The sequence below is a fragment of the Dipodomys spectabilis genome, unplaced genomic scaffold (assembly GCF_019054845.1).
Source record: "Dipodomys spectabilis isolate Male_0828 unplaced genomic scaffold, ASM1905484v1 ptg000001l, whole genome shotgun sequence".
Taxonomy (NCBI): Eukaryota; Metazoa; Chordata; class Mammalia; order Rodentia; family Heteromyidae; genus Dipodomys; species Dipodomys spectabilis.
In genome coordinates this window covers 33,696,101-33,715,995 of record NW_024870678.1, presented here as the reverse complement: position 1 = coordinate 33,715,995, position 19,895 = coordinate 33,696,101, and the positions used below count along the sequence as shown (strand labels likewise).

At 41.5% G+C, this 19,895-nt stretch overlaps 1 protein-coding gene across 1 annotated transcript in view; it reads left to right on the top strand.

The window, feature by feature from the left end:
* Positions 1–19,895, top strand: part of Syne1 (spectrin repeat containing nuclear envelope protein 1) — a 385,765-nt gene that overhangs the window by 88,463 nt on the left and 277,407 nt on the right. The window contains exons 11-14 of the mRNA XM_042700560.1: positions 675–812; positions 2,414–2,578; positions 14,006–14,118; positions 14,683–14,851. Coding sequence (XP_042556494.1) covers positions 675–812; positions 2,414–2,578; positions 14,006–14,118; positions 14,683–14,851 — 585 coding nt within the window. The remainder of the gene's footprint in view (positions 1–674; positions 813–2,413; positions 2,579–14,005; positions 14,119–14,682; positions 14,852–19,895) is intronic.

The following is a 19,895-nucleotide window of genomic DNA, read 5'->3' as shown; positions in this document are numbered from 1 at the left end:
CAGCCCTCGGCTTTAGTTCTGCCCGTGCTATTTGTCTGTGCACTTCTTGTCTCATAGTATTAATTCATGTTTATGTTGCTGGTTATAAGAAATCCAAAGAGGGTAATAAGTAGAAGGCTTTTAGCCCCAAGGCGAGGGTCATGGTTCCAGCTTGCTGATTCATAGCTGTCTTTACTATAATAACTGCTATCGATATTACAGCGATCCCTCACATACTGAGAGAGTTACTTTCTAGAGACGCCCGCGATAGGTGAGGATCTGTGAAGTAGCAGTGTTTTTATATGTATGTATATTTACACATATACGTATTTCAAGGCTTTAGAAACCCTTCCAACTCTCCTATAAACCTTCCCTACTCCCTTAGTATTCTTTCTCATACTCTTATAAACACTTTATATGCTCCATTTAAATACTATATACTGCAAAATTCCACAATAGAGTGAACATTCTGTGATACAGACTTAGAATTACATTAGAATTAGATTACAGAATTAAAAAAAAACCACAATACAGTGAAGCCACAGTAAGTGAACCGCGCTATGTGAGGGACAGCTGTGCTGTCAACTGTGTGTCCTGAGTGCTGGCCACACGGATTGTTATTTAGGAAGCATGGCTTCCTTTGCTTTTCCTCTGTGTGACTCATTTGTGGCTTTTCTGTTTTGTTCCTCTCTTAGTCATTTAAGCACTTCAGAGTTCAATATGATATGAAAAGGAAGCAGATCGAACATCTCATCCAACCACAGCAGAAAGATGGGAAATTGTCCCTCGACCAAGCGTTGGTGAAACAGTCCTGGGACCGGGTGTCTGCCAGGGTGAGTTCCCCCATGGCTCATTTCCCTGGTCAAGACTGTGTCACCAGCTTTTCCCACAAAGCATTAGGGAAGCGGTGCCGCTGTGTGTCCTAGGTGTGAAGGGCTTCTCTATGCGGCGCTCTGCCCTTGCAGACACAGGTGAAAAGACTTGTGTGAATAGCTGTTTGCCAGTCATTGAGGGGATGATGGATTAATTTATCCCCTTAATTCTTGCCTTACAATACTTAACGATGGGTTGTTTAGAATTGATAACTCTGGTCTTGTAGAGGAGTCCCAGAAATGGAGAATCAGACGCTTCTTCTTCTTCTTCTTCTTTTTTTTTTTGCTAATCCTGGGGCTTGAACTCAGGGCCTGGACACTGTCTCTTGCTCATGGCTAGCACTCTACCTACTTGAGCCACAGCACCACTTCTGGCTTTTTCTGTTTATGTGGTACTGAGGAATCGAACCCAGGGCTTCATGCATGCTAGACAAGCACTCTACCACTAAGCCACATTCTCAGCCCCACTTTTCAATGTTTCATCAGCATTAAGAATCTGTTGATAAAGAATTATATGTTCTGTAATTAAAGCTTTCTCATAATCTGATCTTTCGTGAATCTGAAGGAACACTGCCTACTATCATTCCTATTTATGCCCTTTGTTAAAACTTGAAGATCAAGATGGCAAGGCCTCAGATCTTTTTATCCCTATTTAGAATATTGGACTCAAGACAACCATGTTACTTATTTTGGTAATTTATTTTTTCATCAACTCCATCAAAGAATAACCTAATCCCTAAGCACCTTAACTCATCCTAATGGATGCTCCAGGGAACTAGCAGACAGTGTTTGAGAATCGGGTTCTATAGAAGAAATGGAGAATTAGGAAATCTGAGGCCCATTGACTCTTGAAAACTCATCTTTCTCTAGAGCTGTGTAGGTAACCGGAACTTCCTACAGGTAGTCACATCACATGGGCCTCTTCACGGGGCTCTCATTGGACCAAGACAATGTGCTTAGCGTGTGGTGTATTAATGACTACCCCTTCATGTCATCAAACCCAGCTTTTCCCTTTTAGCAAACGCAACCCTGAAAATAAGTGGGTGCTTTATGCTACTACTATGGAAGAAAAGGGCAAGTGTTTCCTTATAATATCCTTCAATGTCTAACATGTATTTTGTTTGTACACAATTTGCCATAATGCTCATTTTCCCCTTCCTCCTCAAAACTTCAAACTCAGCATCATAGATATTTGCTTATTTTGGCTTTATTACATTCATTTGTACTTATTAGCTTTAAATATCATATGAACTTTTGAAATCATTTTTAGGGACCTAGCTACTCAGGAGGCTGAGATCTGAGGATCATAGTTTGAAGCCAGATTTGGCAAGAAAGTCCGTGAGACTCTTTATCTCCAATTAGCTACCCCCAAAAAGCCAGAAATGGAGCTGTGACTCAAATGGTAGAGTACTAGCCTTGTGGGAAAAAAAAGCTCAGGGACAGTGCCCAGGCCTCGAGTTCAAACCCCGGGAGTAGCACATTAAAAAAAAAAGTGTGGGGAGCAATTTTAGGAATTGTCTTCTGTATTACAGATGTTTTTTGCTGCTTGTTTTCATTTTCAGCTCTTCGACTGGCATATCCAGCTGGATAAATCTCTCCCTGCCCCTCTGGGCACCATAGGGGCCTGGCTGTACAGGGCAGAGGTGGCCCTGAGAGAGGAGATAGCCATCCAGCAGGTCCATGAGGAAACGGCCAACACCATACAACGCAAGCTGGAGCAGCATAAGGTAGGCATGCTGGTTGGAAAACGCTTCAGCATTGTAGCTAGAGTTCATCATAGAGCTAGGGTTCACTGACAGGGTAGCCTGCTCAGAACCTGGGTAGGCAGGGCCTCTGATCAGAGACTTCTGTTTCACAAGGTCTCTAGTTTGCATTTTCTGTTCTGAGCGATATTCTAGCAGGTCGACTTCCTGAGATCATTTCTAGTAGGTTGAGCAAAGTTTTTCAGCAGTAACTATTTCTGTTATTTCTGTTACTTTAAGCGGTTGTTTTTGTTTTTGTTTTAAAGAAAGGAAAAGCTGCAGATGACATGGATTTAGATGAGAACTCAGTTGGCCTTGATTCCACAGTTTATTCCTGCCTCTCTTCAGAGGATAGGACTGTGTCTTGGGGCTGTAGGTGGGGTGAGAGGGATGAAAGCCTTAGACTTCCCTGAGCACTGGTGACTCACTTGTAATATTAGTTATTCCGGAGAGTGGCTTCTGAGGGTTGTGGTTCAAAGCCAGCCCAAAGGGAAGCCCATGGGACTCTTACCTCCAACGACTTACCAGAAAACTGGAAGTAGCACAATGGCTCTAAGTGGTAGAGCACTAGCCTTGAGCAAAAGAATTCAGGGACAGCACCTAGGCCCTGAGTTCAGGCCCATAACTCACCAAAATAATAATAATAATAATAAAAGTGTCTGTAAGGTCTGCCCAGGCCATGCAGGCCCTGTGCAGATACCTCTCCACCTCTTGCCTAAGTTTCTGCCCAGTATCTGTTACCTAGGTAACTGGCAAACCTAGGGCACCTTCCCCTCCTGCTAGGCTACATTCTCTGGTCACGCCTGCCTCCCATCTGACCATAGGAGGATCCCAGGCTCTGAAGTAACATCCAGATCCAAGGTGGCCACACTTTTCTCCCACCTAGCTGCACCTCTTCCTGTCCCAGGCCTACATAAGTCCTGGCCAGGGGGTGGGTCTTCCCTTTTCAGCCATGCCTCTCCACCATGCATGGCGGGCACAGCAGTTTGGTAAATAAGCTTCTTTTCCTGCCGGAATACCACCTGGTGTTCTCTTCATTGGCTACCTAATAAAACCTACCTAGTTAGTATACCTTACAGTGTCTTTAGGCGTTGAGGGCCTAAGAAGTTTGGGACTGGTTTAGTCTAACTCATCATCTGTTGTAAGTTACAAAATACATCTCTGTGTTTTATCCCAACACAGAGCAAGCATTAAAAGTTCTATTCATTAACATCTCATGAATGCTATCCTCACGTTTGGATGACTGAGTTCCTGCACTACCTTTACTGCAGCATGGTGGTAGGGCTTTCCTGTATGTGTGGAAAGATGACAGATAGGTTGAGATTTCTTCTCCTGTGATTTGTAGCTGATGCATTGCTTCCAAATTATTGATACAGGATTTTTTTTTCTTACCCCAAGGAAATAGATTACAATCTATTCTAGACTGGAGGATAAAGCAAATTTGTGACGGATTGTATTTCATGCCTCCAGGGACCCTTGATTTTGGAACTGGGGAAGTGGGGATACCGTAATGTCATACAACTCAACAGGCTCAGCCCAGAGCAGTTCATCAAACAAGGCTGACAGCCATAGCATACAGCCAGCGGTGGCCTGTCTCTCATAATGCTGCCTGTTTCCTCTCTGCCGTGGCTCAGTTATTCTCATTGTCTTCAGACATTTTCATGTACTTTTGTCTGTACGTTTAACTTCATGGTTGACATAACAATCATCATTTATAGAGAGTACCATCTGATGTTTTGGTACATATATCTGTTGTTGAATGAGAAAAATCAGACTCAGCTTATCTATTGCCACAGATACTTATCATTTCTTTATGATGCGAACTTTTAAAGTTTGTCTTCTTTGGTACCACCAGTATTTGAACTCAGGGCCTTGTACTGTCACGATCAGCTTGTATGCTCATAACTGGCATTCTACCACTTGAGCCATGCCTCCAGTCTATTTAATTGCAGATTTTTTCAGCCAGGGCTGGCTTTGATCTCAGCCTCCTGAATGTCTAGAATTACAGGGGTGAACTACTGATAACCTAGCTTGTATTTTAGCTCTGAGATAGTATCGCCCTTACTTTTTCCACACTAGCTTAGAGCTAGTGATCCACCTGTCTCCTCTCCCCTTTATATAGATGGAATTATAGTTGTATACCACCACATCTGGCTCTAAGATCCTTTCCTATAGTTACTCTGACATTTAAGCAGTCCATTGGTGTGAACTGTAGTTATGGTAACTGTGATAGAACACCAGAACTTATTCTTCCTATCTAAAACTTCGTCCTCATTGTCCAGTGGCTTTCTTTCCCTGCCCACCCTCCACCGCCACCTCGGCTTAGCTCTGATAACCTCCACATTTCTCTCCATTTCTGCGAGTCCCACTGTTTTGAATTCTAATATTCCGTCTGTGAATGGCTTCCTTAACTTACAGTGATGTTCTCTGATTTTATCCCGCTTATTATGCATGACAAAATTTGCTATTTATTTACTAAGAACAAATAGCATTACACGGTGTATATATTCAACATTTTAAAACATCACTCATAAGGTAATCACATACATTCTTTCCTTGGTCGTTGTGAATAATGCTGCGATGAACAGTAGAATGCAGACATCTCTTGTACTTGAGATAGTACTGAGATAATTTTCTTTTGGTTTATTGCAAGGAGTAGGGTTGCTGGAGTGTATGGTATATTTTTGGGGGGTAGAATTCTATACTTTATTTGTAATTAGCTGTTCTGATTTAGATTACCATCCACAAGTTGTCAGCTTAACCGGCTCTCCACATCTTTGCCAGTCCTTGTTACCTTCCAGATTTTAGTCAGTCCAGTCAACCCGACAGGTGTGGAGGGCAGCCTCCACAAGGAGGCTTGTGCTGTGCATTTCTCTTAGGTCAGTGTACTGAGCATGCTCTCTGTGTCTGCTGACTTTATCTATCTTTGTCTGAGAAATACCTACTCAAGGCAGGCCCAGGTTGACTAGCAGTGCTTGTTATCTTCTTACTGTTAGCCCTGTTTCTCATGGGGCTGTTGGCCTCTTGTACTGTATGTGATTTGCACGTTTTCTTCCCGTCTCTGGTTCTCTCTTCACTCTCTTGTTCTCTTTGCTGTGTAGAAGATTTCTTTAGTGTAATACCGTCATACCTGTCTGTTTTTTATTTTTGTTGTGAAAACTTTGAGCATCGTATTCAAGAAACCAGTAGTACTCAGACCAAGGCCGTGGACCATTGCTTAAGAATAGTTTCTTTTAGTAAGTTCTTGTTTGGGCTCTGACGTTTCAGTTCTTAATTCATTCTGAGTTGATTCCTGTATAAAGGAGAGAGAATTCTTTTTCACTCTTCTATATCAGGATATCCAGTCCAGCATCATTTATTAAAGAAATTGAACTTCCAAATTATATATTCTTGGTACTTGGGTTGAAAAGTCCATTGATGATGGTCAGGTGGGTTTATTTCTGGGCTGGCTGTTTTTCCTATTTAACGGTTCAGTGTGCACAAACTCAAAAGCTTTGTCCCTTCCTTTTCTGTCACCATTAACACACACACACACACACACACACACACACACACACACACACACACACACACACCGGACAGGAACAATCCCCATATCTGGCTTGACTTTGAGATCCACCTCTTCTGGGAAGATATACTCTGTGTGCTCACATGGTAAAGGCCTGCTCTTCTGTGCCTCAGGTCCCTGCAGGGGGTGAAGCAGCAAGCGGCCCCCGTGGAGGACAAGTTTAAGAACTTCCCTGGGGTCAAACCACATTTCATGTCCTCAGACGCATAGAATCATCAGGGTACCATGCATCTTCAAACTCTCAGCATATTGAAAATAGGATTGCACAAATCATACCACTTGGACAAATGAGCAATCAAGCACATCTAACAAAGTAGATCTATACATTTATATATGTATGTATGTATTTAACAAAATACATAAAAATGCAACAAGCAAATCAAATATATTATAGTATTATGATTAATAATAAACAAAAGCGAACAAATAAGAAAATGTGAAAACAAAACAAAAGACAAAATAATAAAGGGTGACTCTTGATTTAGAAGCCCTGGGCTCCTGAATGGACATGTTAAGTGGTCGTCCACTCACACAACCCTTTGAAGTTCAGAAAATTAAAAATACTAAAAGTAAATGTAATATACATGGAACAATTGAAACTCCTGTAATAGCTCCATGAATATCTGATGCCAAAGAAGTCCCATTGGCTTCATGAGAATGTCTGTGGGTTGGAAGTGCTGTCCACCAGGCCTCTGCCATGTCTGCTAGGGGCTTGTGGCCCTGGGCGGAGGGGGAGGGTGTGGAGGGTGGAGGCTGAGCAGGGGCTGGGGAAAGGCTAGGGGTGAGGTGGGGGGCGGGGCCTCCGAACGCCAGCTTGGAGAAATGGTCATAGGTTTGTTGTTTGCTTAATACATTGAACCGTGCACATTTCACCGTGTGACTCTGCTATGGACTAGAAAATGTAAGGTTTCAGGGCAGACGCCCAAGTGACTTGCCCTGACAGGGTGTGAGGTTTAAGTTGGATAATGCACATGGTTACCTGTGTGTTTCAGAGGCTGTACAGGACTTAAAGCACTAAATGAGCCATTCCTGAGAAAGAGAGAGAGAGAGAGAGAGAGAGACTGAGAGAGAGACAGAGAGAGACAGAGACAGGGAAACAGAGACAAAGAGTCTCTGCTAACCACTAAAGTTATAGCTAGAACTCTCTCCCTCTCCCTCCCTCTCCTTTTCCTTCTTCCCCTCTTTCCCCACTTCCTTGAGTACAATAAATAAGCCACACACCCCAGGGATGAGGGTGATACAAAGGATTGGGAGTTGGAGTTGTTATCTGACACTAAAAATTTAGAAAAAACTGGCTAAAGAGAAAACTAAAGGATGTAATAAAGAAGTAACAGGCAACAGGAAGAGACTGTAAGTATATAGGAGCCAAAGACACAGAGTGATTTTTTAAAATGACCTTTAAGTAGTTGTACAAAGGACTTTCCATCTAACAAGCAGTTTATGAACACGATGCATCTTGATCCATGTCACCCCTTTCAACTTCTCCCCCATCCCTCCCCCCCCCACCCCTTCCTCTTTGCTTAATTTCATAGGATATACGTCACATTTCTTTTTCTTTTTCTTTTTGTCAGTCTTGGGGCCTGAACTCTGAGGCTGGGCGCTGTCCCTCAGCTCTTCAGCTCAAGGCCAGTGCTCTACCACTTGAGCCACAGCTCTATTTCCAGTTTTCTGGTGGTTTATTAGCGATAAGAGTCTCATGGATTTTCCTGCCTGGTCTGGCTTTGAACTGCAGTCCTCAGATCTCAGCCTCCTGAGTAGCTAGGATTACAGGCATGAGCCACCGACGCCCAGCTGCATTGCATTCTCCACTGCATTCTGTACCCTTCTCCTCCTTGATCATCTGAAATAGGAACTTTGACTAGGTATGGATGTAATTACCTAAATCCCACAGTCATAAAACTAAGTCTCTGTTACTCAGGAGGTCTAGTTCTGAGGATCACAGTTCAAAGTCAGTCTAGGCAGGAAAATTCATAAGACTCTTACCTGCAATTGATTTGCAGATAATCCCTTAAAGGCTAGATATGGAACTGTGGCTCAACTGTTGGAGTACCAGTTTGACTCAGAGCATCTACCCACTAATAGAAAAGCAACAATATACTTGATAATTATGAGATCGAGTCTAATGTATACAAATATATTCATTAAATATCTATCAAAAGCTAAGCTTAGAAGCTTTGAATCATTGTTAATTTAAATTCTAGATTTCCTGGGCGAGGCATGGTTGCCTATGCCTTTAATTCAAGCTCTTCATAGTTCAAGACAGCCAAAGCAAAAGTTTGTGAGACCTTACCTAAAAACAAGCTGAGTATGATAGCATACACATGCAATCCCAGCTAATCAGGAGGTGGAGATAAGGAAGATCATAATCTGAGACTGGCCCAGGCAAAAACATGAGACCCTCTCTGAAGCTAAAAGCAAAGAAGGACTGGAGATGTGACTCACGTAGTAAAGCACTGTCCATGAATTCAATCCCCATTGTTGGGGAAATAATCTCCAGTTCCCCAATAGAAGAAAACTGGTCCATCAGTTTGGAATAACTACTTCCTGCTGGTATGTGGGCTCAACAAATGTGGGAACAACACAGCATGGGGCTCAGGAGGCAGACACAGGAATGCCTGAGAATATTTCCCTTCTATTCTAGTCGAAAAAGTAATTCCTATTCTTGTCAAGAAATCTTAAACATGCTTTGCAAACTTAGGATGCCTGATTTTACATGCTTCACACCTTTTAAAAATATGTCTCACCATTTTGTCACTTATTACACAGGAAGTGTTGGCGAATTAGAGTTCATTTTTTAAAGTTTTATATTGCAAACAGCTGCTTTTTACCCCCCCTCTCCCTTTCTCCTTCTCTTTCCCTCTCTCTCTCCCTATCCTTCCCCCTCTCTCTCCCTCTTTCTCCTGGTCCTGGGGCTTGAACTCAGAGCCTAGGTGCTATCTCTGAACTTCTTTGCTAGCACTCTACCATTGAGCCACAGCTCCACTTCTGGTGGTTACTTTTGGTGGCTATTTGAAATCTCATGGACTTTCCTGCTGGGACTGGCTTCAAACCACAATCCTCAGACCCTAGCTTCCTAAGTAGCTAGGATTACAGATATGAGCCATCATTGCCTGGCTTCGTTTTACATTATGTTTTTCCGTTAACGTATGTGATAAAATATAGTCATTTTTCAAAGCAAAAAAAATCTTGTATTGTCTTTTCTATTTTCCAAATACCCAGGCCTCAATTATCTAGACAAGTGAACATTAATCATAGCTGATCAATAAGGAAAATTTAACCACATTTCTGCTCTGAAGTGTTTAATTTTGCTGAAAGTATGAGGAATAGGACCGAGGTATTACTGTTCTCTTTGCAGATGAGGGAGGCATAGCTGGAGAGAAGTTAGTAACTGCCCAAGGCAACATGGTGATCCTATGTATGTATTTATTTATTTTTATGCCGGCTCTGGGGCTTGAACTCAGGGCCTGGGTGCTGTCCCTTAGCTATTTTACTCAAGGCTGGTTCTCTGACACTTGAGCCACAGTTCCGTGTCTGACATTTTGGAAGTTAATTGGAGGTAAGAGTCTCTTGGACTTTCCTGCCTGAGCTAGATTGGAACCCTAGTCCTCAGATCTCAGCCTTTTTGGATAGCTAGGATTAACAGGTAGGAGCCACCAGCTCCCAGCTGAACCCAGGTATCTTAAACACTTAAGATACCATTATGTCCTCAAAGTGATTCAACATTATAGCACAAGCTGGATGTTGACACTGGTGGAGCTCACCAGGAGGGAAGAGTATTAGTTTGGCAAATTAAGATTTCCCGTCTTAAGGAATTTTGAGAATGGCTGCCGGACTCCAGCCCCTGATTCTACTCTGGCTGCATTGCCAGTCCTAAGGAGGCCACTTCCTCTCCTTCATCGAAGGTTTTATTTCCCATATGTGAATGCATAGCATGGGGCTTCATAAAATCAGTAGTCCACAGATGGCCCTCCCCTTATTCTGGGCTCTTAGTGCCTTTATCTTCTCTTCCCTAGCAATCCTGCCCTAGGCCCTGCCCTAGACACACACTCCATGGGCTTGCCTATAGACATTGCTGCCAGTAACAGACTCCTGCTGTGATCTCGCTTTCCAGCCAAACAGGGCTCCTCCTTCTATGTCCTGTTCTCCACTCTTGCCATCGTTCATTGTGATTCTGTTTCCATCCTTTTATTTCATTTCTTCCCTTTAAACTGTTTAAATGCATTGTTCATAAAAGTCATCTCTTGCTGGCCACCAGTGGCTCACGCCTGGAATCCTAGCAACTCAGGAGGCTGAGATCTGAGGATCTCAGTTCAAAGTCAGCTTGGGCAGACAGATCTGAGTGACTTTTTTCTCCAGTGAATTGCCAAGAAGCCAAAATTGGAGCTGTGGTTCAAATGGTAGAGTGCCAGCCTTGAGCAAAAGCTAAAGAATAATGCCCAGCATCTGAGTCCGAGTACCAGAACCAAACTTTTTTTTGTTACTTCCCTATTAACTAGTCCATATCTCACTTGATCCTACAATCCTGATAGAAGCACAGCATGGGTTAAAACTCCCTCTGCCTACCTCCCTGTTCCCCACAGGCAGCCATCAGGGCTGGCACAGGCAGGATGACTCATCCAAGTGGGCCGGGCCATCCCTGGGTATTTCCTAACTCAACTCCTCCATTTCTGGGACAACTCCTGCCTACCTCGTCTCCTCAAACCTTCTACACCTCCTCCCTGTCCTTTCTTCCTCACTCCTAGCGGATGACATTGCTTCCTATTTCGCTGAGAAAATAGAAGCAATCAGAAAAGAATTTCCGCAGGCCCCCACAACGGCACCAGCCCACCTACTTACATCTGTGCCTGAATAGTGAGTCTTCACTTCTGTTACTATGGCCAAACCATCTGTGCTCTCAGCCAACCAACCTCTCCTCAAGCGCCTGGGCCCTACCCCTTCTTCCTCCAGGAGCTGATTCCTGTCATTCTTCCACCATTTATTTGTGCTTTGATCTCTTGCTGTTGGATTTTGTTGTCCATACAAATGCAACATTCTGTTGTTTCTCTCATCTTAAATTATCCCCTTCTTGGCTGGGTGCTGGGGGGGTGGGTGTCTCATGTTGGTAATCCTAGCCTACTCTGGAGGCTGAGATCAGAGGATAGGGGTTCAAAGCCAGTCTAGGCAGGAAAGGTTGTGAGTTTCAAGTCCAATTAATCACCAAAAAAAAAAAAAAAAGCCAGAAGTGGAGCTGTGGCTCAAGTGGTAGAGCACTAGTCTTGAGCACGGAAGCTCAAGGACAGGCCCTGAGTTCAAGCCCCAGGACCAACACGCGTGCATGCACGCGTGTGCACACACACACACACACACATACACACACACAGAGTATAGAGTCATTTTGGTCTGCAGCAGTGCTTAAAACATTGAGAATGGGAAAACTGAATACAAAATGTAAACAATGAAGAAGAAAAGGATCAAGGACTGCTTCTCAAGAGAATCCAGCATCAAGAGATCAAAAGGTAGAAGATGAACTATCAAATGTCTGAGAAGGAACAACCAGTGAGGGAGAAGGAAATCCAGTTATGGCGGCATCTCAGAGCCATGGACACTGGTGCAGGTGAACAGGAGTTTTCTTGCATGCAGCAGTGGAATTTTTGACACAGGCATTTCTGCTTCCCTTCCCTCTACCTCCTACTCCTCTACCTCTTACCTCTGCCTGCCGTCCATAGCTACCTTTGTCATTTCTTAGTTGTGGAGGAGGTATGTTCTTCATTCTCCCACCCCCCACAGCAACACCAATTTCACAGCTTTTCTTTGTAGTTTTCTTTACAAAGTTTTTCCTATTTTGATGTTTGCTTTTCCTATTTTGATATTTACTAATATATTCAAGAACAGGATTATCTATTCTAGCAAGTGGAAAGTAGCATTATTATGTGATCCAATAATTTTACTGATTTCCGATCTGAAATCTCTTTTGCTTGATATTAGTTTATTCACTGATTGAACATAGGGCTTGGGGTGCTATCTCTGAAACTTTATTCTTTGCTCAAGGCTAGCACTGTACACGTGAGCCACAGCATGATTTCTGACTTTTGGATGGTTAATTGGCAGAGTCTCCCAGATTTTTCTGCCTGGGCTGGCTTTGAACCTTGATCCTCAGATCTCAACCTCCTAAGTAGTTAGGATTACAGGCATCAGCCATGGATGCCTGGTGAATTAATCAATATCTTAACCTCTTAATCAATGTAAGGTTTAAGAAACATGCTAACTAGATTATTTTCCTTTTAAATTATATCATAGGGGTGCCAAACATTAGACAAATGTCTCCTGTTTCTGCTGGTTCTTACTCACGGTGCCTTGTTTCATGTGGTTGGAAATCTGCTTTCCTCCTCCCACATTGCTATCAAGTGAGCCATCTTTGTCCTCACTGTGGGCTCTGGCTGGAGAGAAGACAACTAGTTTTACCTTGTTCTCACTCTACAACCCAATCTCCTGAAGCACTGGGATACATATGTTCTCAGGCCAGTCACTTTCCATCTGGCTTTGCTCACTTGGTGGTCCAGTTAGGGTTATGTCTTGCTAAGAGTGAGAGACATAAAATCTTGTCTTCCTCCGAACCCACCAATTAGAGTTGTATGTTTTCCTGGCCATCTAGCTGGTTTGTAGTTGAAGAGTCTTTTCACGTCAGTCACTTTTGGATTCAGGCTATTTTTGCTTTCTTTTCTCTAGTGGATCTACTGGGTTTAGAGAAACAATATTCCTTTTAACTTATTTTCAGGGGCTAATGTGCCTGAATTTCCAGTAAGCTGAAATAATACACAGTTGAATATTCATTCTGCTAGTAGGAAATGGATTGATCTTTAGAAAATATGGCACAAATCTCTCCACTCCTGCTATATGTGTGCTGGGGCTTGAACTCAGGGCCTAGATAGTCCCTGAGCTGTTTATCGCTCAAGGCTAGTGCTCTACCATGCAAGCCACAGCTCTACTTTCCACTGTTTTGGTAGGTTATTGGAGATAAGAGTCTCATGGATTTCTTGCCTGGGCAGGCTTCGAACCGTGATCCTCAGATCTCAGCCTTCTGAGTAGCTAGTATTATAGACGTGTACCACCATGATCTGGCCTTCCACTCTTCCTTGTTTTGTTTTAAGAAATTGTGTAGGAACTATGAAAACATACCTTGGTTTTATAAGTGAGTTTAAGCTCAGTAAAAGGTACTTTAAACAAATCAAAGAAGATACAAATTCACCTAAATAAATGAATAGAATCGATAACGAATATTTTATGCACACCACATTTGTTCTTTTGGAGGATCTTTCCCTGCGCTTGTTGGAGAAGTTTCAACTCAAAAGATGTTTTCCAAATGTATTGTAATCTACTTGGCTTGAGACGACAAGCAAGAATTACTTAAAATCGCCCACACATACTCAAAAATAAAAAAAAGTAGAGAATCCCAATACCTTTTTACCACGAAGGGGTTAAATGTTCTATGCTTAGTTTTCAGCTTTCAAATCTAGGAAGGAAGAAAAAAAATCCTGAAATAGTTGTTTATAGGCGCCATTGCATGCTTCCCCAGACCATGTACCTTTAAAATGTCTGAATGGATGGCTGTGAAGTGTCTTATGTGCTCAAAAGATGTCATAATTATTAGCCACGGCTCAGCAGTGTCTTCTGCACAGCATGGACTCCCGTGCTAGGTAGAAGCCGGTGACAGGCACCGGCTACAGGGCAAAGTGGCAGCAGGAATGAATGGTTACTTTACATTGACTCATCCAAGCCGCCTGGAAATGATGCTTTCCAGCCTCCTGGGAACATGGTTTTTTTCTTTTTTTCATTTTGTCTATTTTTTAAAAAACATTGTATCTTAGGATCTGCTTCAAAACACAGATGCCCATAAAAGAGCCTTCCACGAAATCTACAGGACCAGGTCTGTGAATGGGATCCCAGTGCCGCCGGACCAGTTAGAGGACATGGCTGAGAGGTAAGAGCATGGCTGATTCTATATCAAGCCTTTAAAAAAATTCTAGGAAGATGCTTTCTACATTCGTTTCTATCCGCCCCCCCCCCCCCCACCATGAGTTATTTCTTACTGTTTCCTTCTTTTTTAAAACAGAGATGCTTGCATTCGGCAAATGAGAAGCAGGTCCCAGCTACATAGGCTAAAGAATGCCAGCATCCTAATGTATTATTAACTCTAAAGGTTGAGCCCAAATCTTCCCACGGCTTGGAAAGCACAGACATGATTTCTTCATGGGCTGTATTTTTATTCAGTACTGTAGGAACATTATGTAATATTGCAAAAACAGCTTAGAAAAGAAACAGATGAGAGATGTGACGGCAGGGGAGAGAGCGGAATCAAAGGCTTCAATCATTCCCTCTTTGCCTTGAAACTCGGAGCTCACAGGAAGCTGAGACCCTGCTGTGGGATCAGCCAAGTTTAGGGGACCTGGTGCTAAATTATATTTAAGGCTGCCATCTAGGAGATCCAGTAAGCAGCTCTCGGTTACTATTAGTTACATTCGGTGTTGTTCTGCTTTATTTCTAGGTTTCAGCTGGTTTCCTCCACATCAGAGCTGCACTTGATGAAAATGGAATTTCTAGAATTAAAGTACCGCCTGCTCTCGCTGCTGGTTCTTGCAGAGTCAAAGCTGAAGTCGTGGATCATCAAGTACGGGAGACGGGAGTCCGTGGAGCTGCTTCTTCAAAACTACATAGTGAGTCTCCTGGGGCTTTGCTAGAGAAGTTTAATCTTGAATTTAAACTCAGGAATACTAAGGGGATAAATGGGTTAGATCCAAGGTTATGAGATTTTCATAGTCATCTAAAACCTAACCCTATTTTCTTTGGAACTTGTTCTTCTAAACCCTTCTTTTAGAAAGTTTTTTTTTTTTTTAAAGTCATAGTCATCCTTGAACCGTTGTAACTGAGCTTTGTTTACTTAAGAAGAAAGTTTTGGTGTTGTTTCCCATACACTGGATTACAATTCACCTATACCTGAGCTACTGAATGACAGTGCTTAAAAGTTATCTTTGTGTCTTCGAAAATCCAGGTAGGAAGAGTGAGAAGAGATTTCAGTTGTCCACCTGGGAAATCTATTTGTGTAGCTCTGGTCCATATGTCTCTTCTCTGGTCTTCTCCTAGCATTCTTCATACTAATGTTGACTCAGGTCCAGGACAGCTTTGTTTGTTATTCTTTGTATTACCTTTTTTTTCATTTCTCTTGGTTTTCTGTACCATGTGTCTTAAATATAAGATTATTCAATGTGTGAAGGAAAAGAGAATCACAGAAACAGCAGGACAAAGGATGAACCAAAGCAACATTGACACTATGTTGAGTATTACCTTCTTTTTGAAAATATATCTCTGGGGCTGGGAAGGTGGCTCAGTGGTAGAGTGCTTGCTTTGCATGCATGAGGCCCTGGGTTCGATTCCTCAGCACCACATAAGCAGGAAATAGCTGGAAGTGGTGCTGTGGCTCAAGTGGTAGAGTGCTAACCTTGAGCTGAAGAACTCAGGGATAGTGCCCAGGCCCAGAGTTCAGGCTCCACAACAACCCCCCTCCCCTCCCAAAATATATATATCATGTTTTGAGTTATTGGTGCAGATGATGCTATATGTATCCAGAATATTAGCCTGAACTAAGTGAAAATACTCAGCTGTTCTATAAAAGTAGTCTCCTTTGCATGGACAGCACATTCTATTTAATAAAGGCGGTTTGTTTCTTCTTCAACTGTAAACATAAAAACTTATTTACAATATGTATTTGGTCATAAAAGTAATACTAATAGGGCATCTCAATCCTTAAAGACCAAGTCCAAATGATAAATCAGCACATTTAAAAAATACCAGCCTGTTAGTCACAGTGACTCAAGATAGGCTGTGCTTGAATGGTTACTGAAGTCATATCTTCACTCAAGTATTTTTGAACCATAATCTATTTCTGCTGTATTTTATTTTCACTTTCTGAGTGCTTGTATAAATGACATGTATTTAAGATATGAAAGATTTAACTAGTGTATAGCAAACTTGTTCTTTCAGCTTACTAAAATTGTCTCAAAAATGTTTGTCAAAAACTGTGAAATCTGTTATGATTTGTTCTCTTATTCATTTATGGTTATTTTGGAAGTTCATGAAAAATCCATTTTTTCTAAAAAAAAAATAAATACATGTATGTATTTATATTTTTAAAGTTTTATCATACTACACCAAGTCCTCTGAGCTCAGGAGCTAATTGGACAAGAGCTATTTATAGCTTTTTAAGAATAGTCAATCAGATTTAAATACCTTAACAGGACTTTTTCACTAGGTTGATGTCAGAATACAATGATGTTAATAATACTCCTTGAACTCTTCAAAGCATATGACATTCATGATTAAAGGTCATATTTCCTGCCTACTCCATAAAGTTAGAGTTCACTACACAGCTTACTTCAAAATGCTTTGGATTTTTTATAACTATTACAAAGCTGACAATCACCTGACAAATACAATATATTTGATTGAACACCACCAAATATTTGCATTCCCAGGTAGAGAAAACCTAATTGATACTCATGTTTCTTTTCCTTACAAGGCTTTAAGGTCCTTTTAGTGTTAATATCATCAATAATTATGAGTATGGAGTATTGCCTGCTAATGATGACCAAAGCTTAAGGACAGCTTGTTTCTGAATTATTTCATACACTGAAGAAACAGACTTCAAGCACTGGGCCTTTGAATATCCAAGTCATTGCCTGGTACCAATGGCTCACACCTGTAATTTTAGCTTCCTAGCTTCTCAGGAGGCTGAGATTTGAGGATCAGGGTCTGAAGCCAGCCTGGAAGAAAAGTCTCTGAAACTCACCTCCAATTAACCAGCAAAAAAAGTTGGAAGTGGAGCTGGAGCTTAAGTGGTAGAGTGCTAGCTTTGAGCACAGAAGGTCAGGGACAACATCCACATCTTAAGTTAAAGCCCCAGGTGGCATGCACATGTACATGCGTGTGAGCACGCATGTGCGCGCACACACACACACACATACACACACACACTCCAAGTCTTGTGCTCTACATGGCATAGTTGGTAAAGTGGAGCCAGAATTTGAACTCAACTTTTTTTTTTTTTTGCCAGAGCTGGGGCTTAAACTCAGGGCCTGGGCACTGACCCTGAGCTGCTTTTGCTCAAGGCTAGCTCTCTACCACTTGAGCCACAGTGCCACTTCTGGCTTTTTCTATGTATGTGGTACTTCTGGCCTTTTCTGTGTATGTGGTACTGAAGAATGGAACCCAGGGCTTCATGCATGCTAGGCAAGCACTTTACCACTAACCACCTTCCCAGCACTGAACTCTTTTCAAATCCAAATAGCTTTTAAAACAACATATGCTATCTAAATTAATAGTCTATGAAAAATTTCTTTAACTTAAAAGGCCACCCACTGAAAATATCTTGCATGCCAATGAGCTAAAGAAAGTTGTTCACATAAGTATAAATATGGTTTACTCCTGGTTTGTGTTTGGTGATAGTTTACTCTTACACATATTATTATTGGTGTGCAGGGCAATATGGTATGGAGTTAGAAAGTAGATGAAGCCCAGCTACCAATACCAGCCAAGGTTCCTACTTACTACCTTTCTGCTTTGTATAGAGCATGATTTTAGAAAACTTAGTTTTCTCCAAGTTTTTAATACTAACAATGATGATAATAATGATAGAAGGATCGTGGGCAGTCAGAGGCCCCCACGATTGACAGACACGCTCTGCCTAGAACTTCCCTGATGCTTTTGGGATTTCATGGAAACTCATTTTCTTTAGATCAGATCATCTGAAAGATCATGCAGACTTCCCAACATAACCATAAAGACGGTGGCTTGAATGCATCCTCCTCTTGGTTACTTCATAGAATGTATTATAACGGGCTCTCTACTGCTATATTATCTAATAACGCAGATCGTAACTGTCCATAGTCTAGCATTACTTTGTCCTTAATCTGCATCATCAATTCAATTTTAATCATCTGCAAAAACAGAGAGATAGGACATGTTTTTAATGGTTAGAGGACTAGAAAGTATGCTTGCCAGGATAGACAGCTGCTGAGTACTTACCACATCTTGGAAAATACTTCAGAATACTTAAGGTAGACCAGATGCTATTTCTTTTTTTCTTTCTCTCTCCTTTTTCTTTTTGTCAGTTATGGGGCTTAAATTCAAGGCCTGGGCACTATCTCTGAGCTCTTTTGCTCAAGGCTAGTACTCTACCACTTGGAGCCATAGTATCACATCTGGTTTTCTGGTTTTTAATTGGAAATGAGAATCTTGTCAAGAAATTCAGAAGGCAGGGGGCTGGGAAGGTGGCTCAGTGGTAGAGCTCTTGCCTTGCATGCCTGAGGCCCTGGGTTCGATTTCCCAGCACCATATAAGCAAAAAAGAAAAAAAAGCCGGAAGTGGCACTGTGGCTCAAGTGGTAGAGCACTAGCCTTGAGCTGAAGAGCTGAGGGACAGTGCCTGGGCCCAGAGTTCAGGCCCCACGACTGGACTCCCCCCTCCCCCCAAAAAAAAGAAATTCAGAAGACAATTGATTTGGTCCTTGCTGATAGAATTGCTGTCTGTGACACGTGACTCAATTTTACTATGGCAAAACCATGATAATGTTTTGGTCTCTTATAAAAATGAATAGAAGAGCTACTGGAATTGTGGATTCTGTGAATTCAATAGAAATAATGTGAATATTTATTTTTCTAGTTGTAACTATTTCATGAATGTATAGTCAATCCTGATGAAACTACTCCTTAAGATTGATTTTGAAAATTCTTCAGCAGTCTGGTTTAGCTCCCCTTATCTGAAATGATGAGCTTCGTATTTATTAAATATGTATTTACTTTCTGGGAGGAGAAATTTAAGACACTTCCATTACTGTTCTTGAAGGACCGTCAGCTTAAAAAACCCACTAACATGCTTTATTTGTGATCTATCATCTCCAAGTTTCAGTATAATTTTTTAAAAGGTTAAAGGAATCTTGTAACTATTATTTAAAATATGCATGATAATTAGTTTACATTTTTCTAGGAAGTGTATATTTACCTCAGACTTAGCCAAAAGGGGACACATTACATAGCCCAATAAAAAAATTAATAAGATTGTTTTCTTTTCAAAATTCCTAGTAGCAATGTTAAAAAAATAATGAATCCTACAACATTTTTGGCAATGTTCTTAAAACCCTTGGACCAGAAATGAGAGGTTTGTTCTCTTAATTCTTTTGCAATTAATTGGTAAAGTATTTCAGCAAAAATATATTGAAGTTTCTTGCTCACCATAGGTTCTATTTCCCATTTATTTGATACATATAGCAATTGTTGCCCCATTAGCTTCTTTTCCATATATAATTTATGTTTTAATGTCTTCCAAGTACAAAGGGGTTTCAATATAACAAGTCGCTTTATGAGTAGAATGCATTAATCCCATTAGTTTCTTGAGATTTTGCCAGAACTATTGGCCAGAAATGAAAATTTGCAGGAATGAATTTTTAAACTTCAAATATAATTCTTTCTACCCTTTCTTAGACCATGTCTTGAGCATTAGGTATAAATTTCCATTTGGGGAGCTTTTTGATCTAACCATAACTTATTTCTTTGGGTAAATTATTCACAGTTTGAATTCCAGTCAATGACTCATTTCTTGAATGAAGAGGAGGACTAAGACCTAGGGGGAGATTGTGAATTGGACAGACTATTGTCTTACTCTGTTCTCAAACAAAAAACAGTAAGGCCTATTGGACAGTATTGAAGC